This window comes from Gavialis gangeticus, unplaced genomic scaffold (assembly GCF_001723915.1).
Source record: "Gavialis gangeticus isolate Ggan-Ray unplaced genomic scaffold, GavGan_comp1, whole genome shotgun sequence".
NCBI lineage: Eukaryota > Metazoa > Chordata > Crocodylia > Gavialidae > Gavialis > Gavialis gangeticus.
In genome coordinates, this window is record NW_017729024.1 from 78,619,939 (window position 1) to 78,643,904 (window position 23,966).

General features: G+C 40.8%; 1 protein-coding gene and 1 long non-coding RNA gene across 3 annotated transcripts in view; both read left to right on the forward strand.

Annotated features, from left to right (window-relative positions):
- Nucleotides 1–23,966, forward strand: part of ADAMTS19 (ADAM metallopeptidase with thrombospondin type 1 motif 19) — a 310,136-nt gene that overhangs the window by 237,096 nt on the left and 49,074 nt on the right. For both annotated transcript variants that reach the window (XR_002097331.1, XM_019517287.1), the window contains exons 16-20: nt 4,730–4,810; nt 15,729–15,886; nt 17,414–17,567; nt 19,019–19,154; nt 23,221–23,425. Coding sequence is in view for 1 of the 2 variants with exons in the window: in XM_019517287.1 (XP_019372832.1) it covers nt 4,730–4,810; nt 15,729–15,886; nt 17,414–17,567; nt 19,019–19,154; nt 23,221–23,425 (734 nt within the window). In the remaining variant the exon portion in view is untranslated. The remainder of the gene's footprint in view (nt 1–4,729; nt 4,811–15,728; nt 15,887–17,413; nt 17,568–19,018; nt 19,155–23,220; nt 23,426–23,966) is intronic.
- Nucleotides 10,115–11,301, forward strand: LOC109297497. Its single transcript, XR_002097332.1, has 2 exons — nt 10,115–10,483; nt 10,867–11,301. It is a non-coding gene; the product is annotated as an uncharacterized LOC109297497 (long non-coding RNA).

Here is a 23,966-nt window from a genome sequence, read left to right on the forward strand (position 1 = left end):
CTGGCCTTGCTGGTTGTGGTCTGGCATTGGCGGCTCATGTTCATCTGGGAGTCAATAATGACTCCAAGATCCCTTTCCACCTCTGTGCTTTCAAGGAGGGAACTCCCCAGCCTGTATGTATGCTGTGGATTCCTTCTCCCAAGGTGCAGCACCCTGCGTTTGTCTACAGTGACCCCAAGGTGCAGCACCCTGCATTTGTCTACGGTGACACCAAGGTGCAGCACCCTGCATTTGTCTACGTTGAACATGCATTGCCTACAACAAACATCAGTACTATAAAACAGTTTTCTCCAATATAAAGTAGATTGTCTCATAATTGAGGCTGATTCTGACAGATTGAGGCCAACATTTAGTAAAATCCACTTTATAATTTTGCAGTGTAATATTGTTTTTCTTTTAGTAATTTTCAGAATAAATGTTAATCCGTGTTATGATGTATCATCTAAATGAAAGCCTTTAAACAAGAGGCAATATAAGAATTTAAAGAAGTCCTTTAAAAGAATAAGTAACGAAAGAAAAATTCTTATAGAGTATTATCATTCACCATTATATACTTTTGTTAAGATATCTTAATGTGAATGGTATATATAAAGTGGTATAGGATCTGAGGCCCTAATCCTATCTCCCTTCTCAAAGTTTAGTATTCTCATTGGGTTTAACACATAATTTAGGAGCATAAGGATTTGCAGAATAACAGCCTTGGTACATGGTAATTTTGGATGGCTCTTGGAGCTCTTAACACTTGGATTGTCTGCACATCAACACCTTAAACTAGTTTTCAGCATTCCTTAGGTGGCTCAAAGCTATGCCACTCAAGGGCAAGATTATCTGTGATCTGTGTTACCCAGCTCATGTTATACTAAGGGCCTCGTTACATGGTAATTTTGGGTAGCTCTTAGAGCTGTTAACCCCTGGATTGTCCATACATTAACACCTTACAATTGCTTTGTTATGCATCTCAAAGTTACGCCACTTCAGGGCAGGATTATCTGTGATCCTCATAACCCATTAAAGTGTGGCTCCTGTTCCATTAAAGTGTAGCTACTCCCCACAGATATGCTGCTCAAATTGAAGTCCTCCAGTACCCCAGTGGCCCCTCCCTCACCAACACTAACCTTGTCGGGGTGGGTGGCCAGTGCTGAACCACATGCCCCTCAACCTTTCCAAGCCCTGGGAAGTGGTGGAGAGCATAGCCAAGCCCATAAAGCCCCCAGACTCAGCCAGGCTCCAGCAAGTCTTAAGCTCTTAGGTGGGAAGGGGGAAGGTTAAGAGCCTGATCACGTCCTTATAGTCACGTAGGCATGCCCCACTCCACAACAGCTGCTTTAGGGTGGGGGATAGCCTGCTGCCAGGAAAGCCACTTTTCCAGGGTGGGAAGACTGTGGGTGGATCTGGGTTGTGGGCACGGGGCTCTTCCGCTGTCTGTGTAGATGCAGGAGCCATGTGTGGGCAAAATCTACTCCCAGCTGCAAAGTGAAGCCAACTTGGGGGGGAACTGGAGCACCTTGGCCAGCCCCACTGCCTCTGCAGTGCTCCCTCCTTCCTCCCTCGTTCTCTCCCTCCACACTGAAGTGGGCACAGCTACCTGCCAGCAAACTACAGACCAGCTCTGAGTCTAGATTGTCAGGACAGCTATCCCCAAGGGGATCTGTGGGCATCTCAGCTGTCCTGCTCATCCGTGGAGTGCTGGGCCCCCCAGTGTAGCCTTGTTGGTGCCAAGCCTCAGTCCCATGGAAATGATCCCAGGGGTCAGCCTCTAATTTGGTTTCATGGGAGTTGCTTTGGTTTTTGCTTTCATCACCTCCCACCCACCCAGCAGTAAGCATAGTCTCAGCCTCCCACTGCTAGCCCAGGTGAGATAGGCACTTGCCCTCCCATCCTTGGCCTCAGAATCAGAAAGAATCATAGAGAAGTAGGGCTGGAAGGGACCTCCCTGCTCACCAGGCCTCTGTTGACAAGTGACTGCTGTGCAGGTGTGGTACAGTCAAAGAAGGTTTCTAGACTAAGGGTGCAACTGCTCCAAACTTCAAGCTAGCACTAGCACCTATCACTGTTTGTGTGCCTCACAGCATAAGGTATAACAAAGACCTGTGGCGTAGCCACTCTAGTCTATACCTTGGTGCAAACACCCACCTACCCCTGCCCCCTGTTGGCCCCAAAAAGGCCCACTACCTCCACCCCATCATCCCTAGCAACCACTTACTTGTGGCTGCCCATGCTATCTAACCTGGGGAGGACGCAGGGAAAGGTTAACCTGCCAGCCCAGCTGCCACTACTGCCACTGCTGGGCTGGGGAGCACCAGAGGAGCCCCAAGGGCTAAGGGAGAAGTCTGGAATAGGAGGAGGGAGGATTCTTACCTTTCAGCCCCCCAGGCCCATGAACATTCAAGCTGTTCTAAACTCAAGCTAGCACTAACACCTATCAACGTTTGTGCGGCTCACAGTGGAACGTTGTAACAAGGCCCTAAGCTAATGTTATTCGTTGTACACTTCATCACAAAGCCTAAACATTAGAAACAATCCTTAATCTGGAAGTGCATTTGACAGGCCATTATTTCAGCAGTAAAACGCGTGTGTATTAGTTATGATTTCAGCTTCTTGCTAGGAAAATTTACAAAATTTCAAGATAGCAAGTAGATCTTTTAGCACAAAAATAATATAATTAGAAGCAGACAGTGTATGTTTAGAAATCAAGAGACGTTAGTACAATCTAGACTAAACTAAACAGTACTTTAGAAAAGAAAATTAGACACAGCCTTCAGTTGCTTGAATGTGGCTCTTTCCTAGACTAAAGGTAATGTAGAACAGGGAAACTGACATACAAAGGCTAGGACCGTAGAGAGTAATGGAGATTAAGTGTCGGTTACAGATCAAAGTTTGACTCTCCAAAGCTTTATAGAAGCTGGTTGTCCATAAAAGTCAAAATCTGCCAGTTCTCATTTATAGCTGAAATAAATATCCAAACATCCAACAGGGTATATTCAGGATTCTGTTAAGACATATAATATAACATATAATCAGCTTTTAAGCATGCTTTATGAAGAGATGCTTTCCTACCTCAGAAACTGAAATTTAAACTGTTCAGAGAAATTTTAATTAACTTTTAAGGAAATGAAAAATAAATAATACTGTGCTGAAAACGTGCAATTTTTGCGTCAAATGTAGGATAGCAAGCATGGAGGTTTCAATACTCAATAACTTAATTTTAGTACATACAAAATGAAAAATCATATTTTATTATCTATTCTGTGAAGTCTGTCTTAGAGCCTGGTTACGTGAATAAAATGTGTTTAAATATAGTTTTGCACATAACTATGCTGCTCTCTTTTAATTTGAAGAGGATGACTTTTTAAAAAATCTAACCTTACACTTGTACCATAAAAGATCATTTAAGTATGCTCCAAATAAACACAACTTAAAGATAAATAGAGAAATAGTTGAGCATGACAAAGAAATGAAAAAGTTATAAAACTCTGTTTTTAATGGAGTATGTAAAATTTGCATGGACTGTGTAAGTCTGGAATTCCTCTGTGGTCTTTTGGTAACATTAATGACAGCCCACTCTGCTGGGCTTGAGACAGTCTCTCCTGTATGGTCTCTGCTCTCATAATTTCTTGAAGGAATAGTAACTTAATAGTTGCTTCATTTTGTTATATTCTGTTGTGTTTTGATTATTGTCTATTATGTATAATACATATGTACATATTTTTGTTTTGAATCTGACTGCTCAGTTTTTACAGGATCTGAAAGGAAAACTACCAGTCCTATTTCCTTATCCCATAAAGTGAAAAGAAAGTAAATCTTGTGCAATTTTTTCTTTGAAGTGCTTTCTTAATATAGGAGTGCCAATTAAGGACACAGACAGTTATATACTGTGACAACTTTCTATGCCCAGTAGTGCTGCCTTTACACTTTACTGCAGAGTTGACTAATTAGCTCCGCAGTAAAACGCCACCATCTACATGTGCACTGGTATTAGGATGCAGTAAATTAACACTGCCATAAGATAGTACTGTCCCTGACAGTACTAGCTTATGTTATGATGGAGTACATAACTACTCTGAAATACACATGTAAATGGTGACTGGGCAGGGGCCAGACTCCTGTCTGCTACCTAGCTACATGGCTCTGCTCCTTCTGCACCCTTATACCCCAGCCAGCTGCTCCGCTACCCAACACCACCACCCGGAGCCTCGGCCTGATCCCCCATGCCTCCTGCCAGCCCAAGCCTGCTCTGCCTTGGCTCAAATTGTTGCGGTGCTGGGCACATGTCTAGACCCTGCACCTGGGAGTAGTTCACTCAAGCTGAAAGTGCTCTGGAGTCGCTTTTCATTAATTGTACATGTAGATGCACCCAAATTGTGCAATTCTACTTCCAGTCTGGAAGGTAGGATGCATAACTTGAGGATGTGCTTGGGGAACCACTGCCTGCTGCATTAAATATGCCATGTAGATATGGCCTCAATGTTTATGGGCCTGATCCAATGAGGTATTGGATGTCATTAGTTCTTGGCAGTTAATGGGACTGTTTGCTTGTCTAAATTTGGGCAAATGCTAGTATATCTTGCCATATCAGGATGCTCAGCAGGTTAGAGGTTTGTCTTCTCTGTAGGCATTCTCTATTAGCATCCATAGAAACTATTCACAGGGACAGTTAGATTGAAATAATATGTAAGATGTACTCTTTCCTATTTTGTGTCTAACTAAGGAAATTTGATTTCATGATTAGGTTATGTTGAAGCCTTGGTGATACCGGCAGGAGCAAGAAGAATCAAAGTTGTGGAAGAAAAACCTGCTCATAGTTACTTAGGTAATTTATTTATTTATTGTTTACATAAAATCATAGAATCATAGAACTGGAAGCATTCTCACAAGTCATGTAGTCCAACCCCTTGCAAACCCAAGTGAGGCTGGAGCTGGAGCTGGAGCTGGACCTGTAACTGAGGGTAGGTCTGATTGTGGTTGGGAGTAGCGGGGGTGGGGGGACAAGCTGCAGTGCAAAACAGGTTTGGGGGCAAAGGTGGTGGGGCACCAACTGCAGCTCCAATCCCAATCCCATGTCAGGCTGCCATACTACCTTGTACTCAAATCCAAGATGAGGAGCTTTCCCCCCCACACTGTTGAATGAGGGGGGAGGCAGCCCCATCTTAGATTTGGAATTTGAGTAAATATGGAAGCTGAGAAGCACAATCACTAAGAGTCACTAGTACAAGGAAGTGAAAAAATCCCCTGCCTGGGCTTCCCAGTAGCAAAATTAACTTGCATACCATTGTCTGTTAAGGATTAGTTGGGCCATCTCCTAGTGCTCTTAAGAATTATTGCATGCCTTATTACAGTTGGGGTGTACCAGAACCCATGGCACTATCTGCACCCTCTTCTCCCAAATAGGCAAATATCTGCCTTCTGATACAATTTTGCATTAAGAGGATTCTGTTTTTAGTATTTTTTAGGCAAGGGAATTATTTTCTGCACCTCACAATTTCTCCTTTGGCATTAATTCCCCTTCTCAGTTTCTTGTTTTGAGTCCCTGTCTCTTCCATTAAATTATTTGACCCTTTCTTTTCCTTCTTGGCTGTCCTAACCACACTAAATCCCACATCCCCTCATTTTCCTCTATGCAGAGCCAGTATCAGCACAAATCAAATTGTGCTTGTTCCATTATTCAGAGGTCACTATTACTTCTTCTTTGATCCCTATCCCTTTGACAAGCCTGAGAAAAGTTTGCAGAAATCACATTTGCTGGCCAGAGAGCACTTATCCAGTTATATCCCCTCTGGAACTTCTTTCTCTATGCCACCACCTTTTTTGTGAGAAGCAGAAGCCATGTTCTCTCACAGTTAAAAAGCTGATAAAACTAGGACACAGGAGTATACTGTCCAGAGACATTCAGGCCCTAAACTTAATAATCAGAGCTTGACATAAAAAATACGCAGCTGGAATTAGACTTGGGAAAGTAAAATTCTCTCATGAGTAATAGCAGAGCTCTCCCCTAAACAGTACTTTAATAAAGCTGGACAAAAAGAAATTAAAATGTTTTTCACTTCCACTACATAATGTCACCAAATAGCACAGAAGACCTCTTCAGACATTATACAAATCTTAAGAAATGAGCTATTTAACATAACTACTCATCACACTAATTTTACATTTTATCTTAATAAAGTAAATTGGCCTCATGGAAAACCAGATCATGTTGTATTTGAATGTTATTTAACCAATATTTTTTAAAGTATTGCAGAGCTGTAACCGGTCCCATATGATATTTTTAGCAAATCTTATATGTTCTTACTGGATTTTACTGGCTGAACTGTTTGTATAATTTTGATGTTGAAGGTTACAGAAGAGCAGTATACATAGCATGAAGCAGTAATTCAGAGCCAGAGACAAAACTTTACATTCAAAAACAGCAGTTTGCAGAAAACTAAATGATAAAAAAATGTATTTATCATGCAAGTTGTTGCCTCTTTTTAATTTTTCTTTGTGCTATTTTTCCATACTTATTTTTCCACCTTAAGTTCTGAAGCTGAAAGCAAACTTTACATTGCACATGCTTAAGACATTTTTTTCAGAAAATAGCAATGAAATTTGATCGTACAAATTCTATAGCCAAATACACAATGTGCCTGCAAACACATGCACGTTCCAAGTAGAAGCTCAGTTAAAACTGGTAGAAAAATTGATCCTTCTTGCACTTGGGTAAATCTAGTAAAAAGATCAGCAGAACTATGTTTGCTTCTTTAGATTATTTGGCAGTAAGAAGCACAAAAATATTGGTGTGGGTCTTACCATTGTATTGGTTAAATTGTGTCTTAAAGCTGCAGTGTACACCAGCACAGACGTATAAAGTGACTGTGTTACAGCAGCAACTATTGGGAGGATTTCTGATTGATTGGGCTAGAATTCTTCCACAGGGCTACAACAACATAAGCAGTAGTTGTAGCAGTTTTGCCATCTGAGGAGAGGAGATGGCGTAATATATGATGCTGTGACTGGCCCTACCTTTCCTTCATTTTGTCTCATTCCTATGGGGAACTAGGACTATGGATAAAACAGGGTACGCTCCTTAGGCATACTTTGACTGGGTCCTGTGTAGACCTGAAAAATCTACAAAACCTCTGATATTGCCAAAGATCTGTATATTATCTAGTCAGCTCTAGAAGATACATTGTATGATTCTCATAGTGACAGTGATCTTTCTTCGGTAAATTACTCTTAAGGTTGTATGAGTGGATGCCACCTATGTTCATTGGCATAAACGGAGAAACCTGAGATATTTTATTAATTGAGGAATATTTCTTACAGCTGAAATCCATTTAATTTTGGATCTCAAACACAGTATTCAAGAAGGAATTTGAGATTTCGGTCTAAAGAGTAGATTAACATAATGTTAAAAAGGTTGATATGAGACTTCATTCATTTTATCTTGCTTTACAATTTCCATTTTATGTACAATTGATTAGAAATTTGTTTCCTGTACTGTTTGGATTGTGCATTCTAATGCTGTGCTTTGCCCATTGCTGAATTATCAAATGTGATAGAAAATAATTGTAAGGTCAATCTGTTTAACAGCCTTACTAATGTAGGGTAAACAGAGTAGTTTATAGTACTTTTATAAGGAATATAGTAAACTTCCCTATTAAAATGCTTGCTCTTCTGACAATATTATATAATTGTATCAGAGTTTGAATTACACCTTGGCTCTTGGGGACGTCTGCCAAAAAAATTGAACTGCCCATCACAATGCCCTAAGAAAATCCCCCAGAATTCTGACCTCCCCCACTCCCCCCCGGTTATGATTTTCAAATCTTACAGGGAGGCTCTTGTTTCTTATGGGGGGGCTCAGCACCCTTGAGTTTCCCCATAATTCAAACCCTAAATAGCATGACATAATCTACCGTCACAATGATTAAGAATGGGTAATAGAATATAACTAAAAAATTTGTTTGTTACAGAAAGGCTATAATAATCTCCTTTCCTAAAATGAAAGACATTAGAGGGAAAATAGCTTATTTTCATTTATAGCCAAGAAATAGATTAATTGCCTTTTTATTCTCAGAATCACGCTGTTTCCAAAGTGCAAACCTTTTGGAAGCCTGAGATTGAGCACTGCATGAATTTGTGTTTGCCGATTCCATGTTGAGGTATTGCATGCATAATTATGCTGCATTCTCATATGGTTTCCATTGTGAAATGTATTTTCTGAGAGAGGAAAAAAAATCTATTATATGGTCCTTTAGTATAGCCTATCAAATATACAAATTTTTAAATCTCATTTCTGACATAACTGACAGTTTTATGCATCTTGGGTGACATCCTTAACTTCTGTAAATTGTCATAATTCAGATGAAGTTAATGGAGTTATAAAAGTTTAGCCTAACTGAAAATCTGATTCTTCATCAACACAGATTTTATACAGCCCATGGTTCCCACCCATATATAAAGTATCATATAATATGATTAATAAATATCACTTTAAGAGCCAGTTTTACATGAGTAGAAGTTAATCATGTGTTCTTTAGAAAAGTTTATCTTTGCAAGCTGTCAACTATTTATTTCACAAAATTTTATGTTTTACAGTGATACAAGTTAAAGCTGCCAAATTTAGAAAACGCGTTGTGTGTTTGACTATTTTCCAGGAAGTTAAGGTTGTTCATATATATTTTATTCTGTTTTACTTTTGTAACAGTGAAGTCTCTACTGTATCTCAGCACTTTTTAGTTCACTCAAATTTTGAAGAAGAAAAAAATCCCAGTCAGATCTTAGACTGTTAAATGTGGTGTGCACACAAAATAGGTAGAACTGGCAACAGCTGTATAGCACATTTTAGAGAACATCCAGAATTAATAATAGTAAAGTGTATCATGCTCAATTGATATTTGATTAAGCCTGCTGAAAATGTTTATAGACTTCTCACCTTGCCAAAGTGGTAGATTGGGAAATGAAAAGTGATACAACTCAGTCATTCATTCTCATTCATGAAAGTTATAACTCAGGGTCTTGTTAAAAATTATACTGGGTGGGGCCACAAAGTCTGGGCAGAAACATAATGGCACAGCATATCTTTGCATTTCTATAGCTCATGAGTATGCAAAAGAAATATGTTCTAGATAAAACTACTATAAAGCAGGTGTATTAACTGGTTGGATTATTGTGTTCAAAGAATAGTCATCAGTGCCCAGCAACCCCTGTCAGGGGGCGCTCAATCTGCATGGGGGTGAGTGACAGAGGCAGCAGCAGGGCCTGCCAGACTCTGGCTGTGGTCCCCCAGTGAAGGGGGGGGGGAGGGAATCAGCCTCCTTCCTTCCCCCTTGACCTTAGGAAGCCATGTTGGCCAGTGTCTGGCCCTGTCCTCACCCCTGGTCCATCTAGAGAGCAGAGAGCACAGCCCAACTCAGGTCTGCAGAACATGCTGGGATGCTGGGAGATTCTGATTTATCTTAAATCAGGAAGGGGTCTGGGACAGAAGTGCTGTAAATGAGTTTAACCTCAATCAGTTAAATCTGATACTACATTCAACCAGGTTTATCTGAAATCAGTTTTGGGCATTTTGAAACTGGTTTATGTGCACAGAACTTCTGTTCTGTTACAGGTTTAAACCAGTTTCTGATCACTTAAACTGGCTTATGTGTAAATTCTGTCCCTAGCCCTGGAGTTTTTAAACCATCTTCATGGCTGCTCCCTCATTAGTTGGTATCAAATTCAGCTGACCCCAGTCTCCCAACCAGACAAACTATTATCTGCTAGTGGAGTCATGGGAGTCTTTTACTCTGTTCAGCACTGGTGAGACTTCATCTTCACCTGGAAGAAAGCTTTAGGCAAATTGGAGACAGTGTAGAGAATGAGTGGCAGGGCACCTTTGGATGCCTGCCATTCAAAGGACCTGAGTAGGCAGCAGAGGCAGCCTGCAGGTGGTGGCACTCCCCAGTCAGTAGTCACATGGGCATCAGGAGACTGCCTGATTGGGGAAGAGAGCTCAGCTGCTAGCCATAGCTGCAAGCTTGAGCAGGAAAGCCAGCAGCAGTTGTAGTAAGCTGCCAGAGGCAGAACATCGCCCGGCTGGAGCTGCTGCTCAGGAGCACCTGGAGGATGGGGAGAAACTATGGAGATAGCAGGAGGTTCCTGGTCCTGGGCATGACCTAAAGCTACACCCTGCTGGGGTTGAATGGTGTAGTGGGGCTGCTTCTGCGAGAGCAGCTTCCAGGAAATGCCACACCTGTGCCTCTCCAGTGAAGGGTATGTACGGGGCGCCAGAAAGCCTCAGCCCCAACTGCCTTGTGGGTTACCTTGTGGAGGGAAAAGGCTAGAGGAGCACACCACAACAGAAAGGCACACAGGCCCAAGCCCACTGAGTAGGGCCTGAGCCAGGGTTAAAGTAAGTCAACAGATGCCTGAGGCCCAAGGGGGTGTAGTGCCCCAAAGGGTCCAGGTATGTTGGGAGATGCCTGAGACCTATACAGCCATAGGCTGAGTTAGTGGGGCCTAGGTAAGTCATCAGACACCTGAGGCCCAGAGGTCCCAGCAAGGGGGAAGAGTACAGTTATAGGAAGCCAGTTGCACTGTAGAGTAGGCCCCGAAGACAGTCTGAAGGGCTGCACATAAGTCATCCAGAGTAGTGGCAGCCAGCAGCAGTGTAGAGTGGGGCCGAAAATGGTCTGAAGGGCTGCACAAGACACTGACTAAGGTAGCCACACCTGGCAGCAGTGTAGAGTAGCACCTGAAGATGGTCTCAATGGCTGCACAGAAGCTGACTGGTACAATTACAGTAGAGGGCCCCAGGGAGGGGCATGAGTTAAAGGCCCAGGCATGTCCAAAGATGCCTGAGGCCTAGTTTAGGCCAGAGGCCAGAGTGGCCCACCAAGTAGCCAGGGGTCTAGTGGAAAATTTGGATGCCATCTCTGAGGCATGGGATGTGGCATAAGGGGAGATATGAAGCCGTGTAGTTCACCCTTGGCATCAGGTTTTAAAATGGGCAGCCTCTTGCTTTCAAATAAACAGCTTATTGTTTACATGAAGGTGTGGCAGGAGAGTGTAAGCCTGCAGACTGCCCAGACAGGGAGGTGGGCTGGCCGTGTGCCTGGTCTTGCTAGTTACCCCGTTACAATAAGTCCTCAGCCTTTTTAGATTTGAGGCACCCCTCAATAGACTTGAGGTACCTCTCGCTTCACTAGGTCTGTAGGCTCCTGGAACAAAAGATTTTATCCCTGGAAAAATGCTGTCTGTTTATAACCATGAGGATAGGTCCAAAAAACTGGGGTTATTTGCTATAGAGAGGATTGACATGGGATTTGTTAAGTCTTCAAAGATAAAAAAGGTTGTTATAAAGAGTCTGGTGAGCAACAGGTCTCCCTGTCTACAGCAGACAAGATGAGATGTAATGGACTTAAATTGCAACAAGGGACACTTAGGTTAAATATGTGGAAGAACTTTCCAAGTATGAGAGCTGATGAGTACTGGAACAAATTACCTAGGGAGATTATGACACCTTTATGATTGGAAGTTTTTAAATACAGATTGAGCATGTGTTTATCTGGAATGGTTTAGATAGAGAAGATCTTGAAACACAGGTTTAGACTAAATGACCTCATGAGGGCACTGCCCAGCCCTATTTTACTATGATTCTCAGGTGCAAAGATTATCCATGCAAATTGGATAGATAAACACAACTGGCTAATTAGATATCTACTTACTTATTTGCTTTTGCACTTACCCAGTTAGCACATAAATACATGAATATTATTAATAATTTTTAGCACACGATACTTCAACATGAAGTCAGACTGTGTAAAAGAATTCTAAGGTAGTATACGTAGGGGATTTGACAATATATTTTTTCAAAGGCTGTACAAAAATGGGTGGGATACCAGAAATATAAACATACTGTCAATGTTAAAGATGTGCATTTAAATTTTAGAAGACGATTTTACGAATTAAGGCAACAGTTTAGTAAAACATCGGATTACATGCTTGAGCCCACTGCTGCTCAACCTATTGCCTTCAACTGGATTTAAGCGTTTGTTTTTCTGAATAGCAAAATACTCCTCCATTGACTTCTGTGTACCCTTTGGGTTGGAATACCTTGGACTGTATGTGAAATTTATGAAAATTCAGAGACCACTTGATTCTTCATCCTTATTATCTGCATGAAGTATCAGAGACACTACAGGTAGTCTCCTTTATGTGTACTACTTACAATTGTTTCCCCCATGAAATCCAAACAATTATAGTGCTTCTCTTGTTCTTAGTTTCACTTTATAGCAGCAGTAATGATCTTAGCATGTGGAATTTCCTGAGAATTAATGACCAGTTGGGGTTAATTGCCGGAGGTGCTGCTGAAGTGCTATCAACTCCTCCCTGCCAATCAGTAATCCTCAGGAAATGTCCTGTTCTTTGAAGTTATTGCTTTTAAAATAGAATAGGCCTTGTAGGCTTGTTCTGCACACACATTGCAGTGTTTAATATTAACACAAAAATACAGGAGATATAATAGTTATTCCAACCCCCCATATGATCAGAAATGTGTAAAACTTGTTTCTGTATTTAAAAGGCAATAATAGAAACATATTTTGCCAATTAAAAATAGTCCCGTCAACATAAATAGTGAACTTCCTTTTCTCTCCTTTTTTATAATCATGCTTCCTCTCAATATCCTTCTGCTGCTACTTCACTTCTTACTGATATTCATCAAGTATATTCTAACTGATGTTTTTCTTAGCTTTTCAACAATGTCCAAATATTACAGAATGTAATGTAAACACTGTTTACATTTTTTCTGAAATTCTCTAAGGAAGGGAGAATCCACTTTATGGCACTCAGTTATTGCCAAGTACCTATTCAATGCATTATAAAAGGGAAAATATGTGGCTGATGGCAATTTTTCTTTGAGTCCTTTTATTTTGATTTACTTAGGTTTATAAGATTGGCTCTAAAGAGAAAGAGAGAGAAGATATTCCTACAGAGAAATAATATCAAAGTTTGGTTCCAGTTATTTAGAGATGAAAGAGAGTTTGGTTATTAAATGCACAGTGTGGTCCTATAAAAGAAAATAAAGTCTGATAATGAATTGCTTCATTTACTTAAAGATGTTCATCTATTAAATTGAGATGTTCATTAGGTGACATTAAAGAAATACGGGTTAGATTATGTTCAACACCTTTAAATATCCTGTTGTTTGATCATTAAAAATTGAAAAATGTAGTTGGAAAAAAGTTTAACAGTAAAATGGCATATTATGCAGTAAAAGAAACACAGATAGTGAGCTCCATACATAAGACTGAGGTAGAATTTTCCCTTTCACAAGGTGAGATTTCATAGCAAACTCAAGATTTGGTTGATCAGTTTCAGGTGTTCAGATTCTCTAGGTGGCTTTGGAAATCTCTGCCTAATAACCTCACTGGTTGTAAAAACAGCCTCTTCCCTGAAAAAAAATATCAAAAGTCAAATGTATTCACTGGTGAGGAGGGAGACAATGGAGGTGGGGGGAGGGTGGTTGGGGATATCATTTTTTTTATAATCTTTGATTACCAGTAAGTCTTTCTAGCAGGAGATGATCAAAATGATGTTGTTTTGAAATTCTACCTGGGCTATCTCACCACATTTTGTTCTGTCCCTGAAACAAAAATATGCCGCCACCAAAATATGAATTCCCAAAGAGATGAATGTACTCTTTATTGGAAATATAGATTACGTTTTTTAATTTTTTAGAATTTTTAGAATTTTCCATACTTTCTCTGTAAAACCTGGTAAATTCCCTTCAACCAAAAATAAAAAACCGTCAAAATAAATCTGCCATTTCTCAATAGGAGCCACATAATGGAAGGGAGCATTCCCTTACTATTCAGCAATTAAATAAATAGTAGAATGGTCTAAGTTCTGGAGTATGAGTATTTATATGTTTGCATTAGCCACACAAATGTTTAATCCATTTTTAATTCTGCTAAACTTTTGATCTTAGTGGTTGAAGCAATGTGTTTCAGAGCTTATCTATTTACTCTTTAAAGATATGTTTTCTTTGATCAGTTTTAAATGAGTTGTTCCATCTGTTTTTGTGTACTGAGACCAGCGTAAACAAGACTGCTAAATTTACCTTCTCTGGTCTGTTCATTAGAAGACCATATCTCTCTCATTTTCTCCTTAAACTAAGCAGAATACAACTCTTCTGTCTTTTCTTATATTAAAGGCTTTCTGTGACCCTGATCATTTTTTTCACCCATCATTGAATCCCTTTTATTTCTACTGTATCACTTTTAAGAGCGAATGACCAGAAAATCAAGTGGTGAGGTGAAGCACAAGGCGAGTAAAACCATCACGGTTATCATAAGCAGCAGTTTGAATGCATACAAACTGCTAACTAATGTCAAGTGCTTCATATCCCCCTGTATACCTTACAAGTTATAGCTGCTTAAGTGGCACCTCTTTTGTTCAGGAAGAAGGTTCCATTCCATCTCTACCACCCTGATCCAAGTGCATCTCCCCACTCTATAGCTTGTTCATTTTGGTTGTGAGCAGAGGAGAGTGTGTGGCATTATTGTCTTGCCACTAAAAAGGACTTAATTTAAATAGTGGAATCATTCAGCATAAAAGGCCAAAGTTTGAAACTTATAAAATCACTGGATATATTTAGTACAGGGATATTTTCCAGCATTCATGCATTTATTTTATAGTCTTAGTATTTATCATGTAGTCCTGCAGTGGCACATGTTAGTGATGGCTAATGCAGTTGTATTGCTGCCAGTCACTGGTCCTAGTGCCATTGTTTCCCATAGAAACAAAACATAACAGCATAAATAGGAATGGGAGAGAAGCTGATCATCACAAATGACTCATAGTAACTTACAATTTTAAAAAAGAAATTTGTGGGCAAAAACTAGCTGTTGTGAGGTTATTTCACATCATTCTTTTGCCAAGCATGCAATTTCAGTAGGCAGGAATATGTAGGACATCTTTTTACTTCACGTGACTATTTAAGGAACTGATTCCTTCAAGAATTACAGGATGGAGAAATGTAAAATTTTTGTATCAACAATGATGTAAAATAATATAACCTCAGCTCCTTGAAGCATATCTTATTTGACCTCATGAATGCTTATGGGGAATGATCACACCAAAAGGAAAGTCAGCCAAATAAAAGTTATTTTTGGCTTATAACATCGAATTATGCCTATTTACAAAAGTCACAGTGAAAAAAATCCAGAAATATAATGCATACATTTATCCTGTTAGGGACAAAAATAGTATTTCCATGTTTTTAGTTAGAAAGCAGTGCTATCTGATGTTTAGACGAAAAGATTTAGAGCCTGAAGATTCCGAATTGTAATTTATACAGGTTTAGAGAAATTCCCTGTGATTTTTGAGGCATGTCATTTAAACTTCTTGTTCCTTAGGTCCTATATGTTCCCTAAAAAATTAATATACTGGAAACAAAGATCTATTGTATAGACAAAACTAAAGTATTTTAATCAAGTTGACCTTTAGTCTCTGTGGTAAGGCCAATAAAACATTCCCCTAAAAGTTAGAAGCATCCAAATAATGGTTAATCCATAGGTTTTGTCATGCATTTTGCAAGAAAGTGTTACTGTTGAAGTTGTTTATATAGCTTATAAATGAAAAATAGCATTGAAAATTGGGTCTACCAACCCATAAAATTCTACTTGAGAAATTATAAGCGGGAAAAGACAATAGGAATACTGTGCCAGTAATACCTTTTACATTGTTTTCTGATATTTCTACAGCTCTTCGAGATGCCAGCAAGCAGTCAATTAACAGTGACTGGAAGATAGAGCATTCAGGAACTTTCAATATTGCTGGGACTACTGTTCATTATGTTCGGAGAGGTCTCTGGGAGAAAATCTCTGCCAAAGGCCCCACAACATCACCTTTGCACTTACTGGTATGACACAGTGGATCTCAGGGGGTTTTTTTACATGATTTGTATATAATAAAGTTCAGCTATTAAGTAGTTGTTATATGTTTATGGAGTTCCTTATAATTTAATTAACTTGACAGTTTTTCCAAATGTAAAATCGTCAGATTTAAAGATGAAATCTTTTGTGAGGCAAACACGATGCAACAAGAGATTTCGCTTTGTAGTCAGACTGTGTGTATAATATTGCAACTAAAAAGTTATTAACACAATTGGGAACAAATCATTAAAAGGATAGAAGATCGGGTTTGGGGCACTCTTAATTATTAATATATAGTTGGGTTTACATACCAGTTCTGAGTAGTAGTGATTGAAGATTATTCCCATGAAGTACCCACACAGTGGCCTATATGAAATTTGTTTGGGATAACTATTTCTTGCCCCCTTTGAGGGATGGGGGGATATGCAGAATTTTGGAAGAGAAAGAAAAAGTTGGTTGTGGGGGCCACGGGATGGATTTGAGAAATGGCAAATTGTGTTGATAGAAGTGAAAGGGAGAGCCCAACTAGTGAGTGAATGTGGTAGCGGTAGTGGGAAGATGGTATTTTTTATGATGGTATTTTTTATGGTAGTGGTAGTGGGAAAATGGAGTATTTTTTATGAAGAGATCTGAAATCATAAATTTCTATTTTATCACTTGTATTAGTTAATATCAGACCTTTGCTGATAATATTCACAAGCTATGGAACATAGATTGACAAAATGTTTGTATTTAACCATGAGGCACAACTACCTTGTAATCCATCTTTATTTCTAAAGAAAGGGGGTAGGAGGCATTTTTTTCTCAAATGAGTCAGAAGAAACTAAAGTCTTGTTCTGTTCTAAGTTATTTTTTTATCATGGCTATTGCAGAATAATTCTTCTGTCATCTTTAACATGCACAACTTCTCTCCCATGCAAAGCAGCCATATCTTCATTTTTGGCAGACCATTGGGCAGAATTTAAATAGCTTGTAAATCCTAACACCTTCACACTAACTAAAAATATTGTGCATTCAACATTGTGCTGTTAGTGCATTCAACTGTGTGCTGCTAGTGAAAATCTTTATAGTAAAAAGGAAACCCATTTGGAATAAATGGTCTCTGATTATTTACAATGAGTAATGAATTAATAGTTCTGTTGCTGCCATAGGTCAGTTTCTAAATTAATATATCCATCTTTCCTTCCTCTGCTTAGGAAGGCAAACTCAGCTTTTGCTCATGACCTGATAAGTCTAGTGCCCCCCTTATTTTCTTATTAAATATTTCATGAGGTCAGGAAGCCCCTTCCCTCATACAGTCCTTTCCAGATCTACTATCCCAACAGCAGCAAAAAGCCTATAACCAAGACAGCCTATACTTGTTTCTGGTAATACCAGAATACAGCTTTTTGTAAGATATTGGAAAGTGCACACAAGCATTCCTCCTTCCGTACTTTTCTGATATTTAACTTCCCAGATTGGAATTTATCTTCACCAGTGTCTGTGCATGAATATTTACTTTGTGGATCTTTCAGGTGCTGCTTTTTCATGACCAGAACTATGGTCTACACTATGAATACACTATCCCCCTAGATCCCCTTCCTGAGAATCAGAGCTCTAAAGTGTCTGAACCCCTGTTTATGTGGACACATTCTAGTTGGGAGGACTGTGATGCTGTGTGTGGAGGAGGTAAGTTATTTTTTGAAGCAGTAGCATCTATTTTTTGGATAAATGTTAATAAATTAAATGCCATTATAATGTTTTAATAGTATTAACTGTAGTATAGCTTATACAGTAGGCACAGAAAGAATTCAGTGTTTTGCTTTTAGATTTACTTGAAGGAATCATGATGATATTCATAGGACAATTTTATATTTAGATGGAGTAAGTCAAAAAGGACAGTAGGAAAAAGAAGTCCAGTAAGCAGGCTGATTTACATAGTTGCATAAAAGAAATGGTTTGTGTGTTTTTGGGTGGGTGTGCGCACACATTCATTATGGGGCATACAAATGTGTTTACATGTTCCACAACATATTTGAAACGAATTATAAATTAACAGGAAATTCTGTTCCCAGGTATCCTAATAGCACTGACAAAAATCAAATAATCATGGGCTTCTGTCAGATCTCACTCACATTGGCCTACTCATCTATTTGGTTAGTTGTTGCTTAACCAATTTCCTAAAGATTGCTCTACATTTAGTATTGTGCACTCCACACTGCATTCTGTGCAGTTATAAATCATCACATCTCTTTTAGCTTTCTTTAAAGGTTCCTGGCATCTTTTGTTTCTGGAACTTTATTTCTATAACATAGAAACCACATTTCACATTATTCTAAGCCTGTGTGTGAATTCAGTATGTGATATTTTTCACAAAACACTTACCATATTTTCGCGCACAATAGCCCACACCCACGTATAACCTGTGGAAAATTGTATTTTTGTAAAATAGTCCGTGTATTCCCCGCACCCATGTATTCCCCATACCCCGAGACATGGCCACAAGCGAGGGCTCTGCTGGGCTTGTGGGCTCTGCAGGGGAGGGGAGGGGAGGGATGGGGAGCTGTGAGCCCCCCTCCCCACTGCTGCCACCAGCCGCACTCTGCTGGGCATGGCCACCGGAGCTGGAGCCCACAGCCGGGGACGGGCTTGCAGGCTCTGCACGGGAGGGGAGAGATGAGGAGCTGTGAGCCCTGCTCCACGCTGCTGCCGTCAGTCGCACTCTCACCACCCGCCTGCAGCCCCCCACCCCAAGACATGCCCGCAAGCGCGGGCTCTGCTGGGCACGACCGCCAGAGCTGGAGCTGGAGCCCGCAGGCAGGGATGGGTTATGCTGTTCTAAAGACTCTGTATAGCCCACACCCATCCGTCAAGTTTGTAAAAACATGTATAGCCCACGGACTATATGCACGAAAATACAGTACTTCTCTGAAAAGGGGGGTTGTAAATGTTCATATAAGAAACTAAATTATAAAATTATATGAGTTTCTCTTACAGGATTTTTTTTCACTTCCCTCCTCCAAAGGATATACGATTTAATAGTTTTATTAGATAAAATTACCAGAGACTACATATATAACCGTCATGCAAGCTTATGTACTTAACATTTTATGATTTAGCTTTGCTTTATTTTTTATTAGGAGAAAGAAAGACAACTGTATCTTGCACAAAGATTTTGAATAAGAATATCAGTCTTGTGGACAACAAGAAATGCAAATATTTAACGAAGCCTGAACCACAGATCCGAAAGTGTAATGAGCAGCCATGCCAGACAAGGTGATAGAGTTTCAGTTAAATAAAGCTATAATTGATATTAAGTTTCAAATACCATGATAGTTCCAGTCAAATATGACTGAATATCACAAGACATAATGCATCAAATGTATTATTGTAGTGTAAAATGGAGAAAAATCATAGATACTAACAAGTCCCTGCCAGCAATGCACTTAGGCTGCATATAAACTTTCAATCCTAGCAGTGTAAACTTTCCACCTCTAGAAATGATTCCAGAAGAGGGACCAGTATAGACATTCAGTCTGCAACTGTTCTTTCCCCTGCTACTTCTGCCTTCCTGAGACTAGGGTGATCCCAGTTTGGGGAAAACATGGCCTCATTCCATCCTGTCATTCCCAGGGGGCCTGGAGGAGCAGGGGAAAGCCCCCTGCCTGTTTCTCATACTGACTGGTTGCTTCTCACTCTAGGGATGAGTGAAAAGCAGGCAAGGAGCACCTGTCAGCTGCTCCTCCCTTCACCTGGTCTGTGAAAGAGGTGGAAGCTCTGCCATGTGCTGCTCCTGCCACTGATTGATGGAGGGGCCCTGGTGGCCTCGCTGCTCATCATTGATTAGTTGGAAGGCAGAAACCATGTTATAGTTAAAACTGTGATTTTTGCCTTCCAGTCAATCAGGAGCAAGTAGCAGGGCTGCCAGAGCCCCTTGGTCAATCAGTGGGTGGCGGGGGGCACAGCAAATAGAACAAGGTTAAGGGAGCTGCTGCTTAACATACTTCTGCCACAATTTAGGTGGGTCCCTACTTATTACTAGTGGTGGCCACACACAAAGGAGGTGTAGGAGCTGACTTATTTTCTGTGTATGATGGGGAGCAATGTGGCTCTGCCCTACTATAACAGCAGTGCCATATTTCAGTGATTACTGTTCTTGTGTTTTGAATTGCTGATGAAGTTACATATATTGTGTATGCTTGAAGGGAGTCTCTGGATGTTAATGAAGAAGTTGCACACAAGAGAATTGTTGCTATACTTCAGAGAAGGGAAGTCTGCATGTTGTGATATAGGCCTCACACAAACTAAAAGTCTATTAACCTCAATGGGCATTCAGAAAACATCAAACCTGCAAAATAAGTATCAAAATTATAGCAGTGATAGGGTGAATATTTTTATGTACAGCAAAGCAAAAAGTAAAACAAATTATGTAATACTAGTAAAGTACTTTGATGTATCATGCATAGTGATTGAACATAAAAAATGCTTAGAAAGAATGAAGACTTGAAAAGACAAGATTTGTAAACTGAAAATTATTAATATATTTTATGTTTGACAAGATCACTGTTGTCATATCTCCTGAGAATTGACTGGATCAATTTTATTTCAGTTCATATAGAGAGGATCTGTTTTTGTGGGGGTTTTTTCTTTTTACATGGCAAAATAGTACCTGAGGGAGACATATAGGACTAGTCTTCTCCTGAATAACATGCAAACAATCATTTCTAAATGTGTTGCTATGCCCTTACTCACAATGAAGGTACCACCTACAGTTACAAAGGATAAACACACACACCAAACAAATTGCATAGTTGCTACTGAAGATGCCATTTGGAGTAGCATGCCATTTAGGATGCACGTCAGAGTCTGTCAGGGGAAAATATTATTTCTAGGGCTGCCAAACAATTAAAAAAATTTACTTTAATTAACTGCATGATTAAAAAAATTAGTCGCAATTAATTGTGATTTTAGTTGCACAGCTAACAACTCAAAATTGTGCACAGAAAAATGCAAAATTATGCAAAATTATACAAGTATTTTGTATGGATGTGGGATGTGTGGGGGGAATTTGTGAAGGTGTTGGGGGCTGTGGGTGTGTGTGTGGGGTTTGGAACCTGTGGAGGGGGGTCCTCACACACCCTGGCAGGATGTGAGGTACTGTGGGTCAGGAGTGCTGGGCAGCAGCAGGGCCAGGGGGGCTGTGGTTTGGGATTGAGGGGCAGATACAGATGCAGAGATGCACACAGACAGCACCCAACAGGTAAGTCTGTGGAGGGGAAGGGGTGGAGGGAGAGGGAAGAGGTGATGGGGGCAAATCGAGGCCCTCACAGTGAGGGAGGGAGTGAGGCAGGGGCAGGGACTGGGGTGAATGGGGCCCTGGGGTGGAGCTGGTTGTGGGACAGAGGCATGGGCAGCTCATCCAGGGGCTCCAGGGTGGGGGGTTGCAGCTCCCTGCCACTGTGTGCACCCCTGGGAGAGACATTTATCTCCTGGATTTGTGAATGGGGCAGAGGCAGGCTACCTGCTGTAGGCTGGAGCTCTATGCCCTGCTGACTTTGCCCTGGGACCCATGGGATGCCATGTTGTGGGTGGGTGGGCAGTGGATGCGAAATGGCCAGCACACAGCTCCCAAGGCAAAGGCAGGAGGGTGCAGTTATGCTTCATGGCTAAATACAAACATTTTGTCAACCTATGTTCCATAGCTTATGAATATCATCAAAAAAGGTCTGATATTAAACAATACAAGAGATAAAATAGAAATTTACAACTTCAGATCTCTTCATGAAAAAGGTCAAGGGAACGCTAATCACAAAATAGTTTCAAGACATGGAAAAGAAAGAACACATGAGATTTTAATTTAATGTTGGATCTAGTTATCTCCCCAAATTCTTGTTGAGCCTGCAGTGGGCAGCCTGCCTCTGCCCCACACACATATTTGGGGGGCATGTGCCGCCTATGCCTCCCCAGGGGTGTGCGCAGTGGCAGGGAGCTGCCCCCACCATGCCTCTGGATGAGCTGCCCAGGGCTCCATCCCATGACCCGCCCTGGGGCCCCATTCAGCACTGCCTCTCTCCCTCACTGTGGGGGCCTCAATCTGCCCTCCCCCGCCTCTCCCTCTCCACAGACTTACTGGTGTGGTGCTCCTCTATATGCAGTATGAAGGCTGCGGCTGCTCCTGTGTGTCTATGTGCGCGCCGCTCTTCCCCCTCCCCCACTTCTGCTGCAACTGCCCAGAGCCTGTGCCTGGGCTGTCGTATGGTCCTCTGTGCTGCCGCCACTGCCTCACTGGGTGATCCGGAGGTGGCGGAGCGGAGCCTGGGCATGGGCGTGGGCTCTAAAACCATGTGAATGATTAACACGTTAAAAAAATGTATGCAAAAACTGATTAATGTGTTAATTGTGAGTGTTAACTGCAATTAATTGACAGCCCTAATTATTTCCTTTCAAAAGTAATATGCCTATGTGTGTTTGGGAAATTCTCTGAGTATAAAGTTGCATTGGTAAGTATTTATTGCCGACAACAGAAGAAACAGCCCGAACAGTTTTTGAATACCTATTCATACCTTCTTAACAAGTTCCCATTTTCAAATTGAGTCTTTTGAACAAATAATAAAAAATACATATCTTCAAATGCGATGCCTGCTCAAATTTTTCAGAACATTGGAACATGCACTGTACATTTCTGTTTTCAACATACTGTCAGTTACAGCTCCACACTCTTGGGATGCAGCTGTACATTGCACCACACGCCAGAAGTGTTTGAGTTTTAAGGACTGCAAGAATATCAGCCTTGGAACATTCTAGAAAGATTACATACCAGCAGCTATAGCTCTCCAAATATTTTGGCTCCGCAGATCCACGCTGACCTTTTCTTACTCCCAGAAGTTGTGATTTAAACTAGGTGTCCTGAGTAAAGTTGATGTGAAGGACACATACGGGGAAAGGATTCTGAGGCACATGTTTGGACTTCCATAACAGCTCATTCAAAGGGCATGTAATTCCTTCAGTGTGGATCTGCAAAGGAAAATATTCAGGGAACAATAGTTACTGGTAAGTAATTTTAAAAAGAAAAGCATTTGGCGGTACATTTGGGTACTGTTCTGATTATGATTATAAGGAAGGAGAAAGGAAATGAAAGAATTATATAAAGGATTCTGAATAATTAAGAATAATGGGGCGCCATTGGGAAAAGAAGTAGTAGTCTAAACATCAGATTGTATTTCTTATATGTGTGTTGGACTGGCAGCCTTTTAGGAATAGTGATGTGCCCCTGGGGGAACAATTCTTTTAACATGGAAGCAACCTAAGTCCTATTATTCACCTGTTTTATACTTCTTTTTAGATGGATGATGACAGAATGGACTCCATGTTCAAGAACATGTGGAAAAGGGACCCAGAATAGACAAGTAGCCTGTACACAGCAACTCAGGAATGGTACCTTGATTAGAGCTCGGGAAAGAGATTGTCTTGGGCCAAAGCCTGCATCTGCCCAGCGCTGTGAAGGCCAGGATTGCATGACAGTTTGGGAAGCTGGAGTGTGGTCTGAGGTGCAGTATGTGCAATATTCACTGTTTATTGTTTGCATCTGGGCATTTTCTGGGAACAGTGTTGGAATTCATGGATACAATACAGAAAACTCTTGTCCAAGATTTATCTGTAATTTTTACCACTGAAAACTCACTTTAACTGCTTTGGAATAATTGATGGATCCTGAACCATTAAGTGGTGCATCTCAGATTAAAGGTTTTACAGCTCTTTAGACTGCTGTTCTGGTGCCATTGCTATTAGGCAGGAATGAGTAATAACAGCCTCTGTATACAGTTAACCTCTTTTACTCCATTGCTGCTCTGAAATATTTCACCAGGTCATGGCATGCTGTAACAAAGAGCTCTGGGCTTTCTGTTTCTTTAAGAAGAAAAGCAGCCCAACCAGGGAGCTCTGCAGGCTAGGCAGGGGGCAGCAGCTGCTAGTTGCTGGGGCAATTGCTAATGAGGCAATTAGCAGCCAGTCCAGGCAGTCACCTGACCAGATGTAGGCAGGGCCCTGGGAGCATATAAGTCTAAGGCCAGGGCTGGCGGGGGGGGGGGC